The sequence below is a fragment of the Solea senegalensis genome, linkage group LG1 (assembly GCF_019176455.1).
Source record: "Solea senegalensis isolate Sse05_10M linkage group LG1, IFAPA_SoseM_1, whole genome shotgun sequence".
Taxonomy (NCBI): Eukaryota; Metazoa; Chordata; class Actinopteri; order Pleuronectiformes; family Soleidae; genus Solea; species Solea senegalensis.
The window spans coordinates 31,513,912-31,533,044 of NC_058021.1; the positions used below are offsets into that span (position 1 = coordinate 31,513,912).

A 19,133-nucleotide genomic window follows, 5' to 3' on the forward strand; every position below is an offset into this window, starting at 1 on the left:
ATAACATAGAATACAGTTAAATGCCTCCATTTCTGACCAGGCCCTCTTAAAACGCGGCACAGGGGATGATGATTTCAATTCAGAGGAATGGGACAAGCACTTTTAACAGAAAAAGATGATTCTGTACGTCGCTATTCCCTTTGGTTATGAAATAGACTAGAAGACAAACAAATTAGACTGATAAAGACAGATAAATTACAGTCATGAAGCATCCGCGTCTCACCGAGGCTCGTCTGGGAGTTGGGGTTGACGTATTGGTCCTTGCTCCACTCAACCATACATTTCAGGATGGACACTAGACATTCAAGGCCCTTCTTTCGCAGGGTCAGCTCCTGAAGTTGGTCAGGAATGATCACGGATTACAACAAAAGACATTTTAAACACCTTAAAATAAAAGCACCCACCACATAAGACATGTAACAAAAACACAGAAAATAACGGCGTCACCTGCAGCGGTGTCGTGCCGAGCTCGTGGCCGCCGCGACCCTGCGCGATCTTCGAGAGGTCGTTGACGAGGCGCTCGAATATGTTAGCAGCATTCAAGTCACAGTCATAGTTCACGTAGATGTCCACCACACTCTGGGCATCTGACAGAGAGACGGACGGGACACAGATGACACTCCAGGACACAAACACAGACGTGTGTGCATGTGAGCAATTTACGGCTCTGTAGCACATACCTGACAAATGTGATTGTTTAATGATAGGTAATTATACTGTAGGCGATTGTTAATCAATTAAATATACATTCACACAAACCTGCACATATTCTGGTGAGGGTTTGTATGACCATCCACTTGTGGTCATAGGAGCTTGTGGACGTTTCAAGAATGTACAGGAAAATCTCCTTGAAGAAAACCTGCACACAGAGACGACGACAACGACAACAACAGCAACAACGTCACAAACACAGCACACGTAAAATCCACTTCTGCGGGCGCCGTTAATGTCGCAGGTGAATGTCGGCCGATCTCATCCATCTACATCGCCTGTGCATCATTTGTGTCAGCATGTCATTATTAGAATAATTGAGGTCTTTTCCAGTTGGTACATATGGGAGGAAAACAGAGAGAAGACCGACTCGGAGATAAAAACCTACTAATTGCATAAATACTGCTGCGATTATGAGTAATCAACAGTTTGCAGGAGCGTTCCCCACAAAGACTGTCACCTGCCACAGCGTGAAACTGCTGCTTTCTGCCAAGCAGTGGTGGGTGGGTGGTGATAGAAATACAGTTAGTGCACTTGGCCAACTAGATTGTCAGGTTTCTCCTGCATATGGTCTCTGAATACAAACAGAGCAGGGAAAAATGTGAAAGAAAGAGAGAGAGAAAAACAGAAAGAAAGAGTGAAAGAAATAGTAGGAGGGGCAGGTGATACCTTTTCCAGTGAAGCCCTAAAAAATTTAATGTCCCCCAGTCTAATGCCAAGAGTGTGAGCAGAGTATTGTTTTCTAAAACTCATTTCCTGACGGCAAAACCAGTAAAAAACTTTACCTCAATTTGCATCTTCAGGTGCGTCTTGAAGTGGGAGAGCAGCGTGAGGAAAATGGACAGCGACAGCTCGAACACCTCGGGCACAGAGGAGACGCCGTTCTTAGACAGGGCCACACACAGGTACTGCTTGATGGCGTTGATGAACATCTCGTTGGTCTTGAAGATGGGCCCGGCGTTCTGCAGGATGGACAGCAGCAGCTGCAGGGACAGGACCTTCGACCGCAGCTCGTGGGACCTGAGGAACGTTCAGGCAGCATTTCAGCAAAATGATCTGACGCAAGAGGACGTTTTTTTTTTTTTGCTTTTATTAGCTCCAAAAAGAAAAGGAACCTGCTGGTGTGTAGATCAGAAGATTATCATAACAAAGTCAGTCTGAATATAGACAGAGATGCTGATGAGATTAAAGCACACCGAGCAAAGACTGTGTAGATTTTTGATTGCAGCTCTTTTGGCTCCACTTGATTATCCCCTAACTCTAGGAGAATGAAGCCGACTGCTGTTTTTCACTCATTAGCAGAAAAGAAAGCCAAGTATTTATAAATGAAATGATATGTTCTTCAAACAAAGAAGCTGCAGCAGTGCAGACCATGAAGTGCTTTATCGCTCCACCAGAGAGCAGAAATCTTCAGCTGCCTTTAAGAGAGACACTGGGACATCTAAATCAAAGCTCTCCTGAGTGTCGAGCGCCAGCTTGAGTGAACTGTTTTTGCTGCACCAGCAGGAAACAGACACAAAGAAAGTGGAGCTTAAAAAAGAAGAAGAGGAAACACTTCCAGCTACTTTATTTGCTGAGATGTGGCACTCTACAATGCTTCCTGCATAAACCGGGATTTATCTTTTCAAATAGGCTACGCTTTCATTGTAAAATCCCATGTATAAAGGGGGGAAAAAGGGAAATGGCCAGTGACGTGCAAATGGAACACAAAAAGCCCCAGACAGAATACACACATGTTGTTCTTTGACCAGCCTGAAGAGAGCAAAACAGGGAGAGTAGCCTTGTTATAAAAGAATGAAAGGTTTCGTCTGGCACCGCATTGACACGGCACGTTAGTGCTGAGGTAATTGACATGGCCTTATTTAGTCGGACACGCAAACATGCATGCGTGTGCACGGCGCGCACACGTGTCGAATGTCATTTTGCTAAATGACATTAAAAATTGACAAGACTGAGACGAGGGTAAACAAACAAATATCAAAGTCACACAGCAGCCCCGGTGTAAATTGAGTTATTAACAAACCAGATGCAGGAAATCCCGTTTAGCAAAAGGGTATCATCATTATCAGGACGAGGCAATCAGAGGCTCCCATTTTGGCAAAACCAGAGCAAGGAGAAATACTGAACAATGGCAAAACCAGATGACATCAGAGATTCTGGGCTTCATGAAAACAGGAAGTGGTTCACACAATGTTGAGCAAACACGGAGCGCTGTCTCCTTTATGCCCGTTTATCAACATACTTCAGCTGTCACTGGATCAATACTCATACTGTCTCTTTTTACACCGACAGTCACACAGGATAAAACCTGCATCCCTAAATCTGAGTTTAATCTGGTCATTATACCAAAACCTTTACTATAAGAAAACAAAACCAATGTTTACATTTCAAAACATGTACCTTTCAACCATTTAAGCAGCAAATTTCCAAAACATAGGACTAGCAATCATCTTCATTCATTTCTGACGTTGACTAAAGCGGCACAAACAGCAGCATGTTTTCATTTTCACACCAGTGCACCTGTGTTGGTTTTAAAATGAGATGTGGTCAGGTGCAAGCAGAAGCAGCAGAAAGCCACTGCACCACTGACCAACAAAAACCTGGTCTAAAGTCTGAGGTGCAGTATTTTCTGGCTGTGCTGGATGTCGAGACTGCAGACTCTTCCTGTGCGTAAATCCCTCATGCTGAGGTTACAGGACTCACATATCTACTACTGTACTTCTGTCTCTTCCTGTCTGTCATGAGTAAATTGTTCTATTCATTTGGCTGAGAAGCGAAATACGAAGAAGCAAAGTGTAATTTGAATCTCTGCTGCTGCTGAATCGTGAGCTTCTGTCTCACTTCTGTCATCACCATCGACCTCTGATACTTGTTCTTCACTCCAAACGTGCGTTTGGCACATTTCTCTTAAGTTCCTTAATTCTTTCTTTCTTTCTTTCTTTCTTTCTTTCTTTCCTGCATCCACTAATTAAAAAACAATGTACCAGACAAAGGCAAACCTGGCTTTTTAAAGGGTATGACAAGTGAAGCTCCACCCAAAACAGGTTATGTGCCGTGTAAACAGCAAAATTGGAGATGCATATGCCTTAATATGCTTGCACCATGCACTTCAGACCATCTACGGTAAATCGGAGCCATGGTTATCAATTATCAGGGTGAAAAACTAGTCAAACAGAAAGATAGACAGATTACAGATAGACAGATAGATTTATAGGCACTTATAACCAAAACCAACTATGGCATGTTGGTGAATCCATGGATGTTAATCTTACTTGGGATCAGGTGGTCCATCTGACAGTGGCTTCATCGACAGCTTGCAGAGTGAGCGAAAGACCAGGAAGGCGTCTTTCTGGAGGATGTGGGAGAATTTAGCACCTGGTGGCTGCCCGGGCGCTGCTCCTGATTCCTGCAAAAAAAAGCTGCAGTGAGCAACAATGTCGTTCCCCCGAATCTCTCATCCTTCATTCTACTTATGAGAAACAGTGTGATCAGAAGCATCAAGAGAGATTAGATTTGAGTGCTATCAAACATAAGTGCAGCTTTTATATAAAGCAGGAGAGAGGGGTAGATTAGAAAAGACATTCCAGGAAAATGTTGTCATTAATGAACGTTCCCCTCAATTAAGTTACTTTAATTGTGACTCAGCCACTGCAGCTATTCGATTTTTGACCAAAGTATGATATCATACGGCAATCAGGGTGAACTCCAGCCTACAATCCCACATAAATATAAAAGCAATGGGTAAAAGCGATATTTATCTTTTAAGAGTCTTGCTGGCAGCAAGTATATAAAGGCCATCACGAAACACAGGCTCCGGACAAACAGCCCCACTATACATACTTGTGTTGATATTGTAAAAAGAAAAGTTAGATGCCCTAGAGCAAATGACTTATTCAATACAGCTCCAAAAAGAGAAGGGTTATTTGTCTTGCAGACTCACTCCTGGACCTCAAGTGTGTTTGCTTTTTTAACATTTTTCAGTATTTGTACTAAAATGTAAAAACAAAAAGAGAGAGTGCTTTGTTTCCCTTCACCTGAGTGTCATTAGAGGAGACAGACAGTCTGTCATCAGGCAGCGAGGGAGTGAAACTGGCAGAAATGGGCGTGCCGGGGATCCCGTTAGCGTGGACGTGCTCGCTGTCACTACCCAGCGTGCCCTCGTCATCGAGGGAGCTCTGGGTTCCCTCCGTCACCGCTTCGGCCGCCTCTGACTCCGCCGGCTCGCCTTCGCCCTCGCCACCAGACTCCTTGGTGTCGGAGCAGAGGTTTGCAGGGTCCAGGCAGTGTCCTGTGGTGATGATGATGGAGCAGAGACGTGTTTGATTGGAGACAAGACGATGATACATTTTGTTGGAACCACTTGAAGCTGAATTATAGCACAAATTCACCATGGAATTATTCCAAAAATTCTTTATAGGGTTGACTGTGGTGGTCAATCCACATGTAAAGATGTCTCACATGCTTGGATTAAGCCAGAAAAAAACAGCTAATTCAGTTTGTTTAGGTCTTTTCGGCTTTTGCCTTCGCAGAAACTAGACCTGACGAAATGAAGCGACCGCAGATCATAGAACTGAACAAATTCAACCAAATGTTTATTTTGTTTTTGTATATTTATGTCTTTTACGACTGTGATGTTTTATTTGTGCTGCTCAAAAAACTGGAAACTGAAACATCCTCTACTGCTGGTCAAGTACAAAATGGCAGTGGCACACTGGTAAAAAAAAAAGAAAAAAGAAAAGCACTTTAAGAGAGATGTAGTGAAGCTTTCAGGTTAAGCGAGGCAACCTCGGGGTATTTCTATACAATGTCCGTCCTGACTATTGAAGCCTGTTTTTAAAATTAGTGCTCAAGGATAAAAGTGCACTTGAAAAATAAAACCAAAGCACTATTTTGTGACTTAATAAAGCTTCTTTTTTTTGCAGCCATGAAAAAGTCGTTTTGTTCTTGCTTTGGTTTTTTTTTGTACTTTTTGCACTCAAAGAACGAGCGCTGTGCCTTCTTTTTTGTCAGCATCAGAGGCAACTGCAGGAAGCGTGACCTGACCTAAAATTATAGTGCTGCTTCCCCCAGAACACAGGCTGTTATTTATTTACGGAGGAGAGGACTGGCTCAAGAAATTTTGTGTCTTATGCCTTTTGGACGCTATTCGTACCAAGAGAGGTACTTGTTTATTTTGATCACACACCAGCTTGGAAAAAAACTGTCTATCTGTCACGTAAAGGGGAGCTTGTATAATCAGTAATCGCTTCTACTTACTTACTACTTAAATATTACATGACTGTTTGATCTTACAAAAGCGGATGTAAACGAGCACCGATATTTGGTTGGAAGTAAAACTGCACGCGTCCCACATCCCTCAGCAAACAAAGAGTGAACAAACGAAAAAAGTGCACAGAGGAGTTTCAGTGGGGCAACAGTGTCTGTGTCACTTCTGTTCTAAGATATGCTGTGAATTTTGTAATTATACAAACAAATAATTTAGCTTTGGGAAGATTCAATTCAAAACACAAAAACTCACCTCCTGCAACAGTATTGACGACCTCCTGCAAGATGCTCTGCACAATTTCCTGTGCCTTCTCCTCGTAGTTTGGACCCTGCTCCTCCTCGTCACGCCCGCCTCCTGCCTCCTGATGCTGCTGAGCTGCTGCGTCTGAACACGATATTTCTAATGAATGATCACACATCTGTGGCTGCTTCTGTGTGTAAGTGTGTAATTATTACAGAACATTTACAGAATTTGACAAGTTCCTTTAAATATTCTTACTCTGAGCTGCTGCGGTAGCTTGGTCGGCCTCAGTCTGCTCGTTTTCAGCCACGCAGAAGTCAGAACCGTTCTCTGGATCCGGGCTTTCAAAGGCCGGCCCCTGCTCTCCCTGCTCCTCCTGCTCCACAGACACAGACCTGCTGCTGTTGCTGCCGCCCTCCGGTGCCGGTGTCGAGGGGGTGGACGGCGTGGATGGGATGTTGATGCTGGGAGTCGGAGGACTCACGGGACCGTTGGCCTCCTGGCCGCTCGAACCCTTGGCCTGTGGGTGGATGTGAGTCTGGAGCTGGGGGGAGTCTGGCTCGGTGTGCTGGGCGACCGGGGAGTGCTGCCGGTGCCGCTCTCTCTCCAGCTGCTTCGCTTCCTGCAGCTGTGGGGAGGGGTACAGTACAAACACACACACGCGCGCACACACAGACACGCATAAACAGAAAAAAAAAACACATAGACAGTACATACAAAAAAAGAAAAATTGGTAGAGAAGAGGCACATGCAACACACACGGACGCACACACAGGAAGAGACCGGTTAGGAAAATAGTAAACCAACTCAGAACAGCAGTTACAGCCTGTCTAGACTTCATGATGGCTCAGTGCAGCAGAGCCACAGAGAACACTGCCAGGTGTCTTCTGTAGTTAACTGTAGGCGACAGTCGCCCGCTACTAACTAGAGAAGACGACCATGACCTGGACGACTAAGAAACCTTCACAGACGCACTTCCAGATGTCAAAGCAGAGAGCTACAGACAGTTATGGAAAACCATTCTTCTAAACTTTCTCTAATATCAGGAAAGTGTCTGTGTATAAATTACAGGGGCAGCTTTTATGGAAATGTGTGCCGATTAAGAAGTAGGCCATGCTACCACAACAGCGATCAGACAAACTATGTGGAATAACTTCATGCTGGCTCTATTTCAGTCTGATAGCTGGAGATATTTCTGCTCGAAAACGTGACTGATGTGTATGACCACTGCTTCGTGTAGGAAGTGCTACACAAGTGTTGCTCATGAGGTAGAAGTGGGTCACAAGACATTTGCACATGGTTACGGCCAGATGAGTATGTGATGTCAGTAATAGTGATAGACTGCTTCACTGCAGACGCTAAAAAGGAGACAAACACTACCCTATAATCTTCCTGAGGAGGGAAAAAACAACTACTTGTATGCACATGGACAGTCATAGCAAATACCCAAAAAGACAAGGTTCAAAAAATAACAGAGCAAACACAATCACAGGCAGTGGAAATTCTCTCAGCCAAGCTGAATTCACAGCAGCCCATGGTGCATTATCAGTGTAAAGTGCATTTGTAGATTTGTCGGGCATATATTTACGTATGTCATGTTCAAAAACAGCATAGAATTGATCGACTCAAAGAGGGAAAAAAGCACAGAAACTCAAGAGATGTGGGTTGTCGTCAAAAATATAAAGAAAGGGTGACACATTTACAAAACAATAGAAATAGATGGTGATCCGTCTCCAGTGTCTACAGTGGCACTATTGTATTTAAATAACTGTAATAGCAATGTAAATCCAACAGATGCGGGATGCGTGAATCTGCTCCTGCAATCTGTCTCCTCTCCCTCCCTCTGCTCTGTCTTATAACACGCCAAGCCAAACCCAAAAAAACTGCATTTTTACATCTAATTCAAACACAGGCTCGTTTGTTTAAAGCCATTCCGCTCCGTTTTTTAAAAAACACACAATTCTATCAGAGGCTGTTCACCTTTAATTTAACGGTGCCGCTAAATTCAATGTCCGAGCGCTCACGAATGCAACAATTAGTATCGACTCTAAGCAGCAGACAGATAAATGCGCCTCGACTGCAGGGGACAGGCGAGGCGGCGCTAAACAAACTAAGCTCATTATTTAAATGCCACCTCAGTCAAATAGTGAAGGCTGTGCGAGAGCGCGCCGGACAAACGCCGTGTCAACGTGCGTGTGTGTCTGTGAGATCATCTCATGCTGAGCTGCAGTCAGGAGGATACATATACACACAACACACACAGCAGCGCAACGCGATGCAGACAGTGACAACACAATAAGGCCTCTGTCTCAACGTTGGCCTTGTCTTCGGATCGCTCTACCCTTCACTGCGTCTTTATTCTCCCTCCGTCTGACTCAACACCAGTCGCTCACTGCTCTGAAAGAACTGCGCAGAGACAGTCGCTACTGACCTGTGACGAGACATTAAAGTGCTAAAACTAAAATGTAAAAATGCAAATTTGGTGCAGGAGAATGAGATGACGTGTAGGCAGGTTCAACAGAAGCCACGGCAAGCATATGGTGAGAAGAAGTACACAGCATACCTGCTCCTGTGCAGTGTTGGAGCAAAGGAAGGAGACGCATGAGTTGCCACGAATGAATGAGAGAGGTGGGGGGGGGGGAAGGGGAGCGTAAAATGCGCAAACACAGATACACACAGAGAAGAGTTTAAGAGTTCTGATCAGGCAAAGTCACGGCAGTCCTGCTCTCTTTACCTGGCGATCACGCTTTCTGGAGGCCAGAGACCAAGATAGCTTGTGATTTGTAAGCTATGTGTCCAAAAGGAAGGGAGATAGGCAGGTGAGGAGGGGGAAAAGTGTCATTCAAAAAGAAAAAGATGACATTAGAGCAAGCTTTTTTTTGTTGTTGTTGAAGGCAACATGTAATATGTCCCTCTGGACATGAAGCAAACAGTGGCATTTAATCACGTCAGGAATGTGGTTTGAGAAACCCCCAAATCAAGCAGAGAGCTTTTCATTTTTATTATAATCCAATCTGAATCCATATCTAAATAGTTTAGTTTCATCCATTTAAAACGGCAAGCCACATATTTTTATCTGATTGGATCAGCGACACTGGCTTTTATCTCGCTTGTGTCAAGTGCCACGTCCTCTCTACGATGTGTGTGCGTCTTTTCTACACAAACAGAATTCTTGTGTTTTAAGAAAAAAAAAAAAACGAACGCTCGGACATACTGCTTGATTCTCCATGCGTGCGAAGATGACGTTGAGCATCTGCGTGAGCGTGGCCTTCGCCGTGGTCTGGTTGATGAGGTTCTTGCTGGCCAGGTAGATGTTATAGCATGTGCGGACCGCCTGCAGGACGGTGCCCTCGTGGATTTCTATGTGCTGGGAGGTGACTGCGGTCAGCAGAGCCTGGGAGAAAAGGAAACAGATGATGTAAAAATAAATCTTAAAAAAGGAAATCCATAGATTTCTGTAACATCAAAAGCAGCTGTTTTCAACTTTTTTTTTAAAGACACTTTCACACGTGCATGTGATTGGAGTTTGTCTGCCTGTAAATCCTTTGTGTCGCTGTTTTAATGAATTAATGAATTCTCGGGGAAGAATATGTGTGACGAACCGCAACGGAGGGCAGCAAACCTTAATAATCTGTAGCTGGACGCCCTCGTCAGTCTGCGGCCCTTGGAAACAAGCACAGATGGTCTCGATGATCCGGTCGATGAGCTTCTTGCCCGGGGCCGCATTGTCCGGGGCGCTGCCCGTCAGGTGGCCGTACGCTATCAGTTTCTACACACGTAAACGAACCATATTACGATTTCAATTCCACTTTTAAAAGACATTGCAAATGCAGGCAAACGTTATCCTTCCACTGACCTGTAAACAGTCGAGTGAGGTGATGACAATGCGGGGACATTTGGACTGACATGCCAGCTCAAAAGGCAAGAAGTACTTGTCGGCTTCAATGAAGGTGGTCTTTGATTTGATTGGAGGTAAAGTGCTGGAACCAGATTTGCCGTCTCCACTGGGTGGACTGGAGAGGACAAAAAAAACCACAAAACACGAAAACACAGAGAGAAGTGAGGCGATCACACGGTCCAGTCTGTCGAGTGGAGTCACTGGAAAGGGAAGCGGGGGTTCTAAAATCGGCCTGACACACTCACACTCACACGCTCGCTCTGACATGATTAACTGTGCATGAAAAAGTCGCCGCTAAGAATAAAATATTTGAGGACGCAGAACAACCTCCTCCACAGCGACAACGGGACATTAAACCTTCTTAACCTAAAAATGTCTCACCCTGCACCGTGTTCCTGAACAAAAAGATGTTTATTACACTTGATTGAATGACAGCTTCATAACATGTCTGTAAGGGTGGGGTAGTTATCTCAAAAGACTTTGCCATGTGTTCATGCTGACAAAGCATTTCCTGGCCTCGGACTACTGCTAACTAATCCTTAAATTAAATTAGCTTTTGTCAGATTTAAAAAAAAAAAAAAACAAGACAAAGAAACAAAGCATTGACAGTTGCTTTCAGCAGCCATGTGTCTACAGCATCCTGAAGCATCACACCACACCCAGGCAGAAAAAACAGGCAGGGGAGGAGGGAGGGAGACAGACAGAGAGAGAGAGAGAGAGAGAGAGAGAGAGAGAGAGAGAGAGGGAGAGAGAGGGAAGGGTTGCATTGTTTATGCCTTGGCAATGAAAAAGGATGACTTCAGCTCTTTCTGGAGGGACGACCTCCCCAAGTGTAGCAGGTCATGATCAAAGAGACACACAGAAGAAGAGACAAAAGATGAAGTACCTCGTGAAAGCGAAAGGAAGGGGAGGGAGGGAGGTGGGCGAGATTTAAAGGGATGAATTAAAAAGGGTTTAACAAGAAGAAACGAGAAAACAAAAGAGGCAATAGGAAGAAGCGGGGCACGGTTGAGGAGGAGAGTAAAGAGCCATCTGAAGACAAAGGACGCAGCATGAATTAAAAGTAATTAGAGGAGGAAAAAAGGAGATAAGACACAGATACAGTGAACGCGAGGTCCTCGCCGGTTTCTCGAGATCAACATCAAAGTGGAGCTGTGATTAAGGAGAGAGCGTCCACTCTGTCAGCTCGTGTACGCGCTGACCCAGTCTCCGTCTCTCTCAGCTGTTGTGTTTCGTGTCTAAAGGGAATTCATCTCTTATTCCTGGACTCGCTTATTAATATCAGCTCTCTCTCTCTCTCTCTCTCTCTCTCTCTCTTGATATGGACATTAACTTAGTTTAAGTCGGACAGCGTGGTCCGCATCCTTCACTGATCAATGGTTGCTTCATTCAAAGCAAACAGAACCGACTTTGTCTCTTAGAAGGGAAGCAACATTTGCATGCCACTAAATCAATACAATATCATGAAATATGAGATTAAATTTGAGCCGGTATATGATTATACCTTAAGTTATTATGCTAATGTTGATATAATGTATCATAAATGCTGAACTCAAGGTTCATCTGGCGTTTCTGGTTTCTTCAGTGGTAACTTTGGAGGTTTGGAAGTGTTGAACATGTATATTTAAAATCTGCAGGTTTAGCAATCTTAGTAGTAGTTATGGCTCCTGGACAAAAACACTTGATCCGTCCTGTGAACTGTAGCTCATCTCTTTCACAAATGTGACATTTGTAGGGATTTGATTGCTGTGCTTTAAATGTACTGTGCTTCTTCAGAAAGACTCAGACAGAGCTTCTTTCTGCTGTATATACTTTTCCCTGCTGAGCTAAGCTCAAGTCCCAGACTAGAAGTCATTATTTTGTTTATTGGGCATCATATTTAAGTAATGTCATAGTCTATTGATTATATCGATATTCCTCAAGATATAAAAAGTGTAAAAGGAACTGCAAGACTTTTGCCTCTACGTGTGATAAACAAAAGGTCAGAAGTGCCAAAGATTCATTTAAAAGCAGCATCACTTGTGTGAGAGTCTCCATCTGTCATCCTTGATCAAGAAGTCCTAACCTTCAGGGTACATTTCAGTTCCTGGTAATGCTAATATAGAGAAAATAGAAAAGGTAGGGAGGGAGTGTGGGGACAGAAATAACAAAGGGATAAAAATGTGAAAGGGGGAAATATAAAATGAAACAGCAGGAGGGAGTTTCACGTTTCACGTTTCATTCCAAAGTCCACTTGCCCACATGCCAACGACCTTTCGGCTCCAGATTTCAACAAACTCGCACACACACACACACTCAGGTGTTCAGGATTTGGCAAGGGTTACTGAAGAAAGCAATTAATTTGAAGGCAATGGGACTGCTGGGAACAGATCAGGCTGAGCAACAATAACACAACACATCGCAGATGCTGACGCACACACACACAGTGAACACAGGAGACTTGCGGTTGAGCCGTGCCTGAACACGCTGAAAGAAAAACTAATCCAGTGACCCTTGACACCTTATCATGATCCATAATTAATCAGTGACTTACCTTAACTTCTCCGACTCTTCTTTGATTTCCTCTGAAACACAAACAGACAGAGGGGAAGAGAAGTTAAATTAGTCACGCGTGAAACATGGGGGAATGTAAATTGGAGAGTATTTTACTCGGCTAATGACTCCGTTGGGAGTGGAGAACATGCGGTGGCAGGGCTGGCAGCACAAGGATGGTTGATGTTATTTTTTTTTTAGAGAATCCAGAATTCACAACTTAAGTGTTTATTCACATCAGAGTTTCAAAGGGATAAAGTCGCATGTTTGCGTTTGCGGCCAACAATTTCCTCTCGGAGAGGACGAGAATAACGCTATTTTCATACTGCATTCTAGGTGCAAGTACAGAGTGGTTATTCAAACACGCTTTGAATAAAAAAAAAAAACCTTCAAGTCGAGTCGGGTGGCAAACCAGTCATTTATTTAGCATGAATGTCCTTGTGTTGTCATGGCGACGGTCTTGTTTATGTTTGTTCCGCCACCACCAGTCACAAATTGGCAAAGTTGCTCCTCAGCTGGAGCTCAGACCGCAAAAAGAAATGTAATCATTACCTGACATAAAAGGCAGTTGTTTGAACGTGCTGAGACAGACTCACAGGGACAGGGACAGGGAAAAGAGAAAACAGAAGTAGAGCTGAAGAGCGAGAACGAGAGGCCAAATCAGTAGCCGACATTAAAGGGAAGCTTTCGGTGAGGAGGCATTTCAATCGGCAGAGTCCTTACAGAAATGAAGCAGTCTGCGTCGGCCAGGAAGAACCCCATTAATGCAGTGACAGCTCAATTATTTCAGCACTGGAAGGCTAAAAGAGATCCTCTTGTCTACAATATTTGCTGCCTAACACTGCGTGGAATTATATTAAGGCTGGTTTAAGCCATGTTTTATTGAACAAAGCAGTGAGAGGAAGCAGTCGTCGTGACTGGACGAAGCAAAGCCAAGTCACAACTGGCCAACAAGTATTTAATAAACACCGACATGAAACAGGATTTATTATTACAAAATATAGCCACTCTTTTTCTTTTTGAGTGTTCAGAATGTGAAGCATGTTAAGGATAAATTTAACGCTCGCCTGACCTCGGATGCACTTTCAGCTGCCGCGGTAAGACGGAGAGACACAAAACACAGTTTGGAGCACAAACTGACAGACATAGTGAAGCTCGGCAGAGACAAACAAGAACGGAGAGATTAGAGACACACAGACGTGCAGAGTGAAGGGTAGACGCGGATGTGCAGCGAGACGCGGTGCTTATTATAATTCAACAACTTCCTCTTACTAAACGTTGGTGACCTTTTGATATTTTTTTTCATGCAAAACATTTGGAAAAAAACTTAGATTCATTATATTCTTTCTGGATGTGTGTCGAGCGCACGGTTGCAGATTATATCATTAGCAGGTTTAAAGATATTTAAGATATTTAACTAGAGTTTCTGCAGAACTTGCAGCCGTAAACAATCGTTTCACACATGATAGGTGCAGAAAAGAACTTTTTCCTCGATCTTTAATTAATTTATCAGTAAATAATAAGTTAATTTCTTGTATAAAATCATCATAGGGGGCATCTTTAAATAGCCTGTCCTGACCAAGAGAGGCTGCAATCAAAATGCTTCATAAATTACTGGAATAATTAATTACTTTGTCAGAACAGTCGATTGGATGATCTATTAATATTGTGTTTAAATCGGTATTTGATAAATCAATCAATTCCAAATGTATTCCTCTCGTTCTCTGTGTCTCGTCTTCACCCCTTCAAACTTTAATTTAATTTAAATTAACTTGAAATGTGGCCATGAACTCTCAATCAATCAATCAATATACCCATATCGTTTTGAGTGCAGGACAAAATGCCAATATCACACAATCACACTGCACAGCAAAGAATATTGCATGCATCAGATTTATGCACGTGCAGGTAAAAGAGGATGAAAGGCAGTTGGCAATCGAGTGGACAGATATTGGGACGACTGGGATGGGGGCGACCATCAGGGAATTAACTTGCCGAGTCAGACGACGTGAAGAGGAAGAGACACAATAGTATTGGTGAACTAAGTAATCGCTGCGACTGAGCAGACACGAGCCAAAGATTTACAGGCTGTGGAATCACAGCTGGTCTGTGAGCTGAATGAAACACGCTTGTCAAATCAAACATTCAAACACATCTGAGGTAAATGAATCATATTTTAAAACGTCTTTTATCACTGTACAAAAGTTATTATTTTTAATAGATTCTCACTTAATAAGGCATCCTCTTGTTTACAATCCGTAACAGATTTTACAACTACTCAAATCCAAATATATGCTTGTAACAACATACACAAAGGCATGCCAGCATGGAGGCAAAGATTAGTGAGGCTAAAACCCCCACACAGAAACCTTCTTAATTATTAATATCCATCTAGTTATTATTACCAACTCAGTGTTTCGTAAAATTCTGAGGAAGAAGGGAAGTAACAAGTTTGCCAAATTAAACTATAAGCCTATAAGAAATGAAAATAAGCTCAGTCAGTGGCAACATTTCTAAAACTCAGTTAGTTTTTTCAATGGTTGGTTAAACAAAGCTCTTTTTTTATTTTCCTTCAGTATGAAGCTCCTGTGAGCCGAGAAACAGCAGCCACTTGTTTCTTATTTACCCAGCGTTCCTCGCACCTCTCTGCCTCTGAAGATGGCATGTTCTGTGGCTCGGTTTGTCCTTGGGAACAGGTTTGGATCAAAGGAGAAAGCAACTACAGCAGCAGCAGCAGCTCAGTGGAGTGTGTAAAACGTGTTAAAAATGGGACACCAATTTTCAGTCTCACAAGTCCGCATGAAAAAGAGCAGAGGCCCAATGAGGGGGCTTCTCTGAACCAGCTAGAGACACTGTGACAATGTGAAGTACATCATCAAAGAAACATCCATCTGGGGTTCTTATTTCAAAAATATCAAACTACACGTTACATCTGAAGAGCAAATCTTGTGATAAATCATAACTTTCTGGACAAAACCACTGGTTGAATACAATAACGCTCATGCCTTGTCTTGAAACACACCATTTAGTCCTGGGTGTGCACTGAATTGCAATACAAAAAAAAACATTGGCTATGAGTATTTATATTCAGTAAACCTTAGTGTTGAATTACAGGATTGATTTTTGCTCCATGTTGCTGCTGGGTTGATGCTTCAGCAGATGAGAACAGGATTACAGCTGCATTTACAGGCCCTCAGGAGGCCGCTCTGACGCTGAAACTAATACTGACTTCACCCAAACACCAGCGAAGGCAAACTGTACCTATGTCACTGACCAGATACCACTCTGCTCTCATGTGAGCTACAGCGCTGACCAAACCTCAACGCAAAAAGCCTTTGAGAGCAACAAAAAGCCCTCAATCACAAACATTTCCCTCATCCTCAAGGTACTTTTTCTCAATGCCCTGACTTTGACCCAGAAGATGACACTATGATCATAGAAATGAGCATTAACGCCAGTCTACTTACATTGGCTACTGATGAGCTTAAAGTACTTGAACTGAACAACAATTGAGCAACAACACTCGCTCACCCCTTCATTCCTGAGTGAAACCAGTCCACAAACTTACATGTGAGCCCTTTACTCTGTTTCCTCTTTGTTAGGAAGGCCATACACCCCAAGGTTTTCATCCACACAAGGGAAACCCAAAGCTGTATCTAAGCTGAGAAGGTCAGTTAGAAGCTGGCTAATCGTTTCTCCACTCAGCTCGAGAGAAACTGCAATGTCCAAGCCTGGCTAAAGGTGAGGGAGGGGAGCAGGACAGCCAACACAACTACAAAATGGACATGCTACATGATACTTGGATACTGTCAAGGCATTTCTGAAGCACCTACAATGTTATTTGTCTTATTCATGGTTAAATAAAAAAAACAACATAAAATGAAATATCAATATATCAATATATCAATAATATCAAACCCTGCAAAAGTTGCCTCTATAAAACCCTGTTTACCACTGCACAAACCTCATGCCCATGAGTCTCGGTGGCAGACGTATTATAGTAAACATAATAGCTTGGTAAAGTCTGTTATAGGACACCGAAGGGACAAGGCTGTGTGTGAAAAATTCATGAGACGCTGACGACACAGAGAGAGGGAAGCATCAGCACCACAGCCTGAACTTAATGCCAGTGCGTCGTATCAGGTGTGTTATGTCAGGCACTTTCAGGTGCAGCTACAGGTACATGTGTGTTTAATACTGCAAGTTTCATAAGTTCCATTAAACCTTTACGCCCATGATGAGGTGAGATGAATTGTGGGTGAAATATCCGGCATGTCCCGTTTGCTGAAGCAGAACCGGTGTTTTCCATGGAAAAATGGACCTGGGCGCTAATCACAGAAACAAATCAGGATTTTTGACACCGCGTTCACCTTAGAAAAATGTGACGCAGTAGTGCCTATATTTCCCAAATAGTCGTAAATGTAAATAATGAAATTAACTCTGTAGTGACAGACGGCGAAGCTGTGAACGATCCGAAAAGCTCTGAGGTGTATCAGTACTATTTAGACAACGATGAGAGCTGTCAAATGGTGTTGAGCATTTTGTTGAGCAAGATGCTCGGCATGTACTGCAGGAACAGCGTGATCCTGAAGCCACACAGCTGCCGCCACTGTGTTTTGCCGATGGAGAGGTCTAGTTTACCGCTGCTTCCACTTCTACTCCGGAGGTTTCACCCATAATCATTTCTCCTGTAGTGCCTCCAGGAATGAGGTGGACTGGACTGATATGGCTGTGAGATAGTCAGCCATTATTGAGGAGGAGGGAGAGGCAGAGCGACCTCGCAGCTTCAGGTGACATTACCTGACAGTGATACGGGCTGAGAGACAGCATCACATTCACACGAGCACACGTTTCTGCTCTGCTTCATATACTGATGTGTTTCAAAGGGGGGGGGGGCCCTCAATCACACTTGCACTGAGCTATAGCATATCTGATCACGCCTTAAACATCAGCCCGTGAGCATGCAAATGTGTAACTGCAATAGATAAGGCTGATGAATCAAGGGGCTGTATTTAAGAACGACAACCCAAAGGTTAGAAGTAAAGTCTGAAGCAGAGTTTCTGGTTTCAATCCTCCGGATATCTGGAGGAATATTTGAGCAGAGAGCGAATGAGCAAACGACTACAACAAAAATCCCTGGGGAATTGCAGTTTATACCCCAATGACTCAACTACAAGTGTGTGTGTGTGTGTATTTAGCTGAATGTAAACAGCTTCGCTAAACTATGTGCATGCATATTTATTAAAGCCGCGGTGAATAAATAAACTGAGACACAGACACTTCACCGTGTGTGCGCTCATTTGAGGAAATATAAAATCCTTCCAACACCTAACAAGCAGATAGGCGGACGATCGCATTAAAAGTCTAACTGCCAGTGACAAAAGCAGCCTGCTCCTCTTCTGGAGTCTCCTTCTTCCTCCTCCTTCCCCAGTGTCACCCCGCCTGAGTGAAGTGACACAGCATTCCTCAGCCGGCAGCTGCACGGCAGCGTCCAGGGAGTGTTACACGGGGAGGGGGGAATATTAACTAGCCAGTATCATCAACTCTATGGGAATCACAGGCCCGACTGGGGTGTGTCTGGCTTCAGGTAAAATATGTGATATATGATATAGAATAGTTCCACGGGACCTTTCCTAAAATAAAAAACAGAATGGGACTATGTGGCTTTTAAGTGGACGGTGACAAAGCTGCTGAAACACATATATAAACATACATATATGATTTGAAAAAAGGATTTCTACTCCCTCCAAGCACAAAAAGATAAAACCGATTTTCCAACCAGCAGCAGCTTATCAGAATAGCAGCAAGTGACAGAATTGTTGGTGCAATTGAGGCAAAGCAGACATTATTTTAACTCAAGGTTACTCTGTGTACACTGCACACACTCATGCACACTGTCAGTGTGGACACCGGGGCTGCTATTTATTTGCTCAGGCAGAGCTAGCTCGTCTCTTAGCTCAGTGTCAGTCGCAGGTTGAGAGATGGTACACCTGGGATTTGATTGAATTGCACAACAAACAAGGCTGAATTGTCGCTAGATATCTACTTACACTCGTTCCTTATCAATTAAAAGGCTGGACAAGATATGATGTTCAGATGTTGCTTACCAAGCCACACTTGGACCCTGTACTACAATTGTTATCAGTGCAACACTAGTGTGCACCAGGCTGCACCCACCTGGAGCTAATATTCCTGCTGACTCAAGCTGTCGGATCAACACTTATTCCATCAGACATTCTGCCACCAAGACGTTCTCACACACAATCAAAACATACACAACAATGGCCCGGACACACACATCATCTAATATGACATGCACAAATTTCTCAAGAGAGCTCAAACATTTCATCAACTAAAAAAAAAAAACCAAACACACACACAGCAGAGCCAGTACATGGCTGCACCACTGGCAGCAGAGAGACACAGATAAACACACAACTCTCTGGAGACGCTACGTCACAGCAACCAGCAGCGAGAAAACAGCTC

At 43.5% G+C, this 19,133-nt stretch overlaps 1 protein-coding gene across 4 annotated transcripts in view; it reads right to left on the reverse strand.

The window, feature by feature from the left end:
- arfgef1 (ADP-ribosylation factor guanine nucleotide-exchange factor 1 (brefeldin A-inhibited)) overlaps positions 1-19,133 on the reverse strand; it is a 45,883-nt gene that overhangs the window by 15,858 nt on the left and 10,892 nt on the right. Inside the window, exons 2-14 of one of the 4 annotated variants that reach the window (XM_044042521.1) lie at positions 12,649-12,679; positions 10,074-10,230; positions 9,840-9,986; positions 9,432-9,611; positions 8,952-9,005; positions 6,476-6,845; positions 6,230-6,361; positions 4,746-4,999; positions 3,984-4,117; positions 1,497-1,731; positions 760-859; positions 448-587; positions 224-332 (exon numbers count right to left, since the gene is read on the reverse strand). In XM_044042521.1, coding sequence (XP_043898456.1) covers positions 224-332; positions 448-587; positions 760-859; positions 1,497-1,731; positions 3,984-4,117; positions 4,746-4,999; positions 6,230-6,361; positions 6,476-6,845; positions 8,952-9,005; positions 9,432-9,611; positions 9,840-9,986; positions 10,074-10,230; positions 12,649-12,679 — 2,043 coding nt within the window. Of the gene's footprint in view, positions 1-199; positions 333-447; positions 588-759; positions 860-1,496; positions 1,732-3,983; positions 4,118-4,745; positions 5,000-6,229; positions 6,362-6,475; positions 6,846-8,951; positions 9,006-9,431; positions 9,612-9,839; positions 9,987-10,073; positions 10,231-12,648; positions 12,680-13,034; positions 13,063-19,133 lie in introns of those variants that run through there. The other 3 variants (XM_044042515.1, XM_044042508.1, XM_044042501.1) reach the window with 3 other exon arrangements.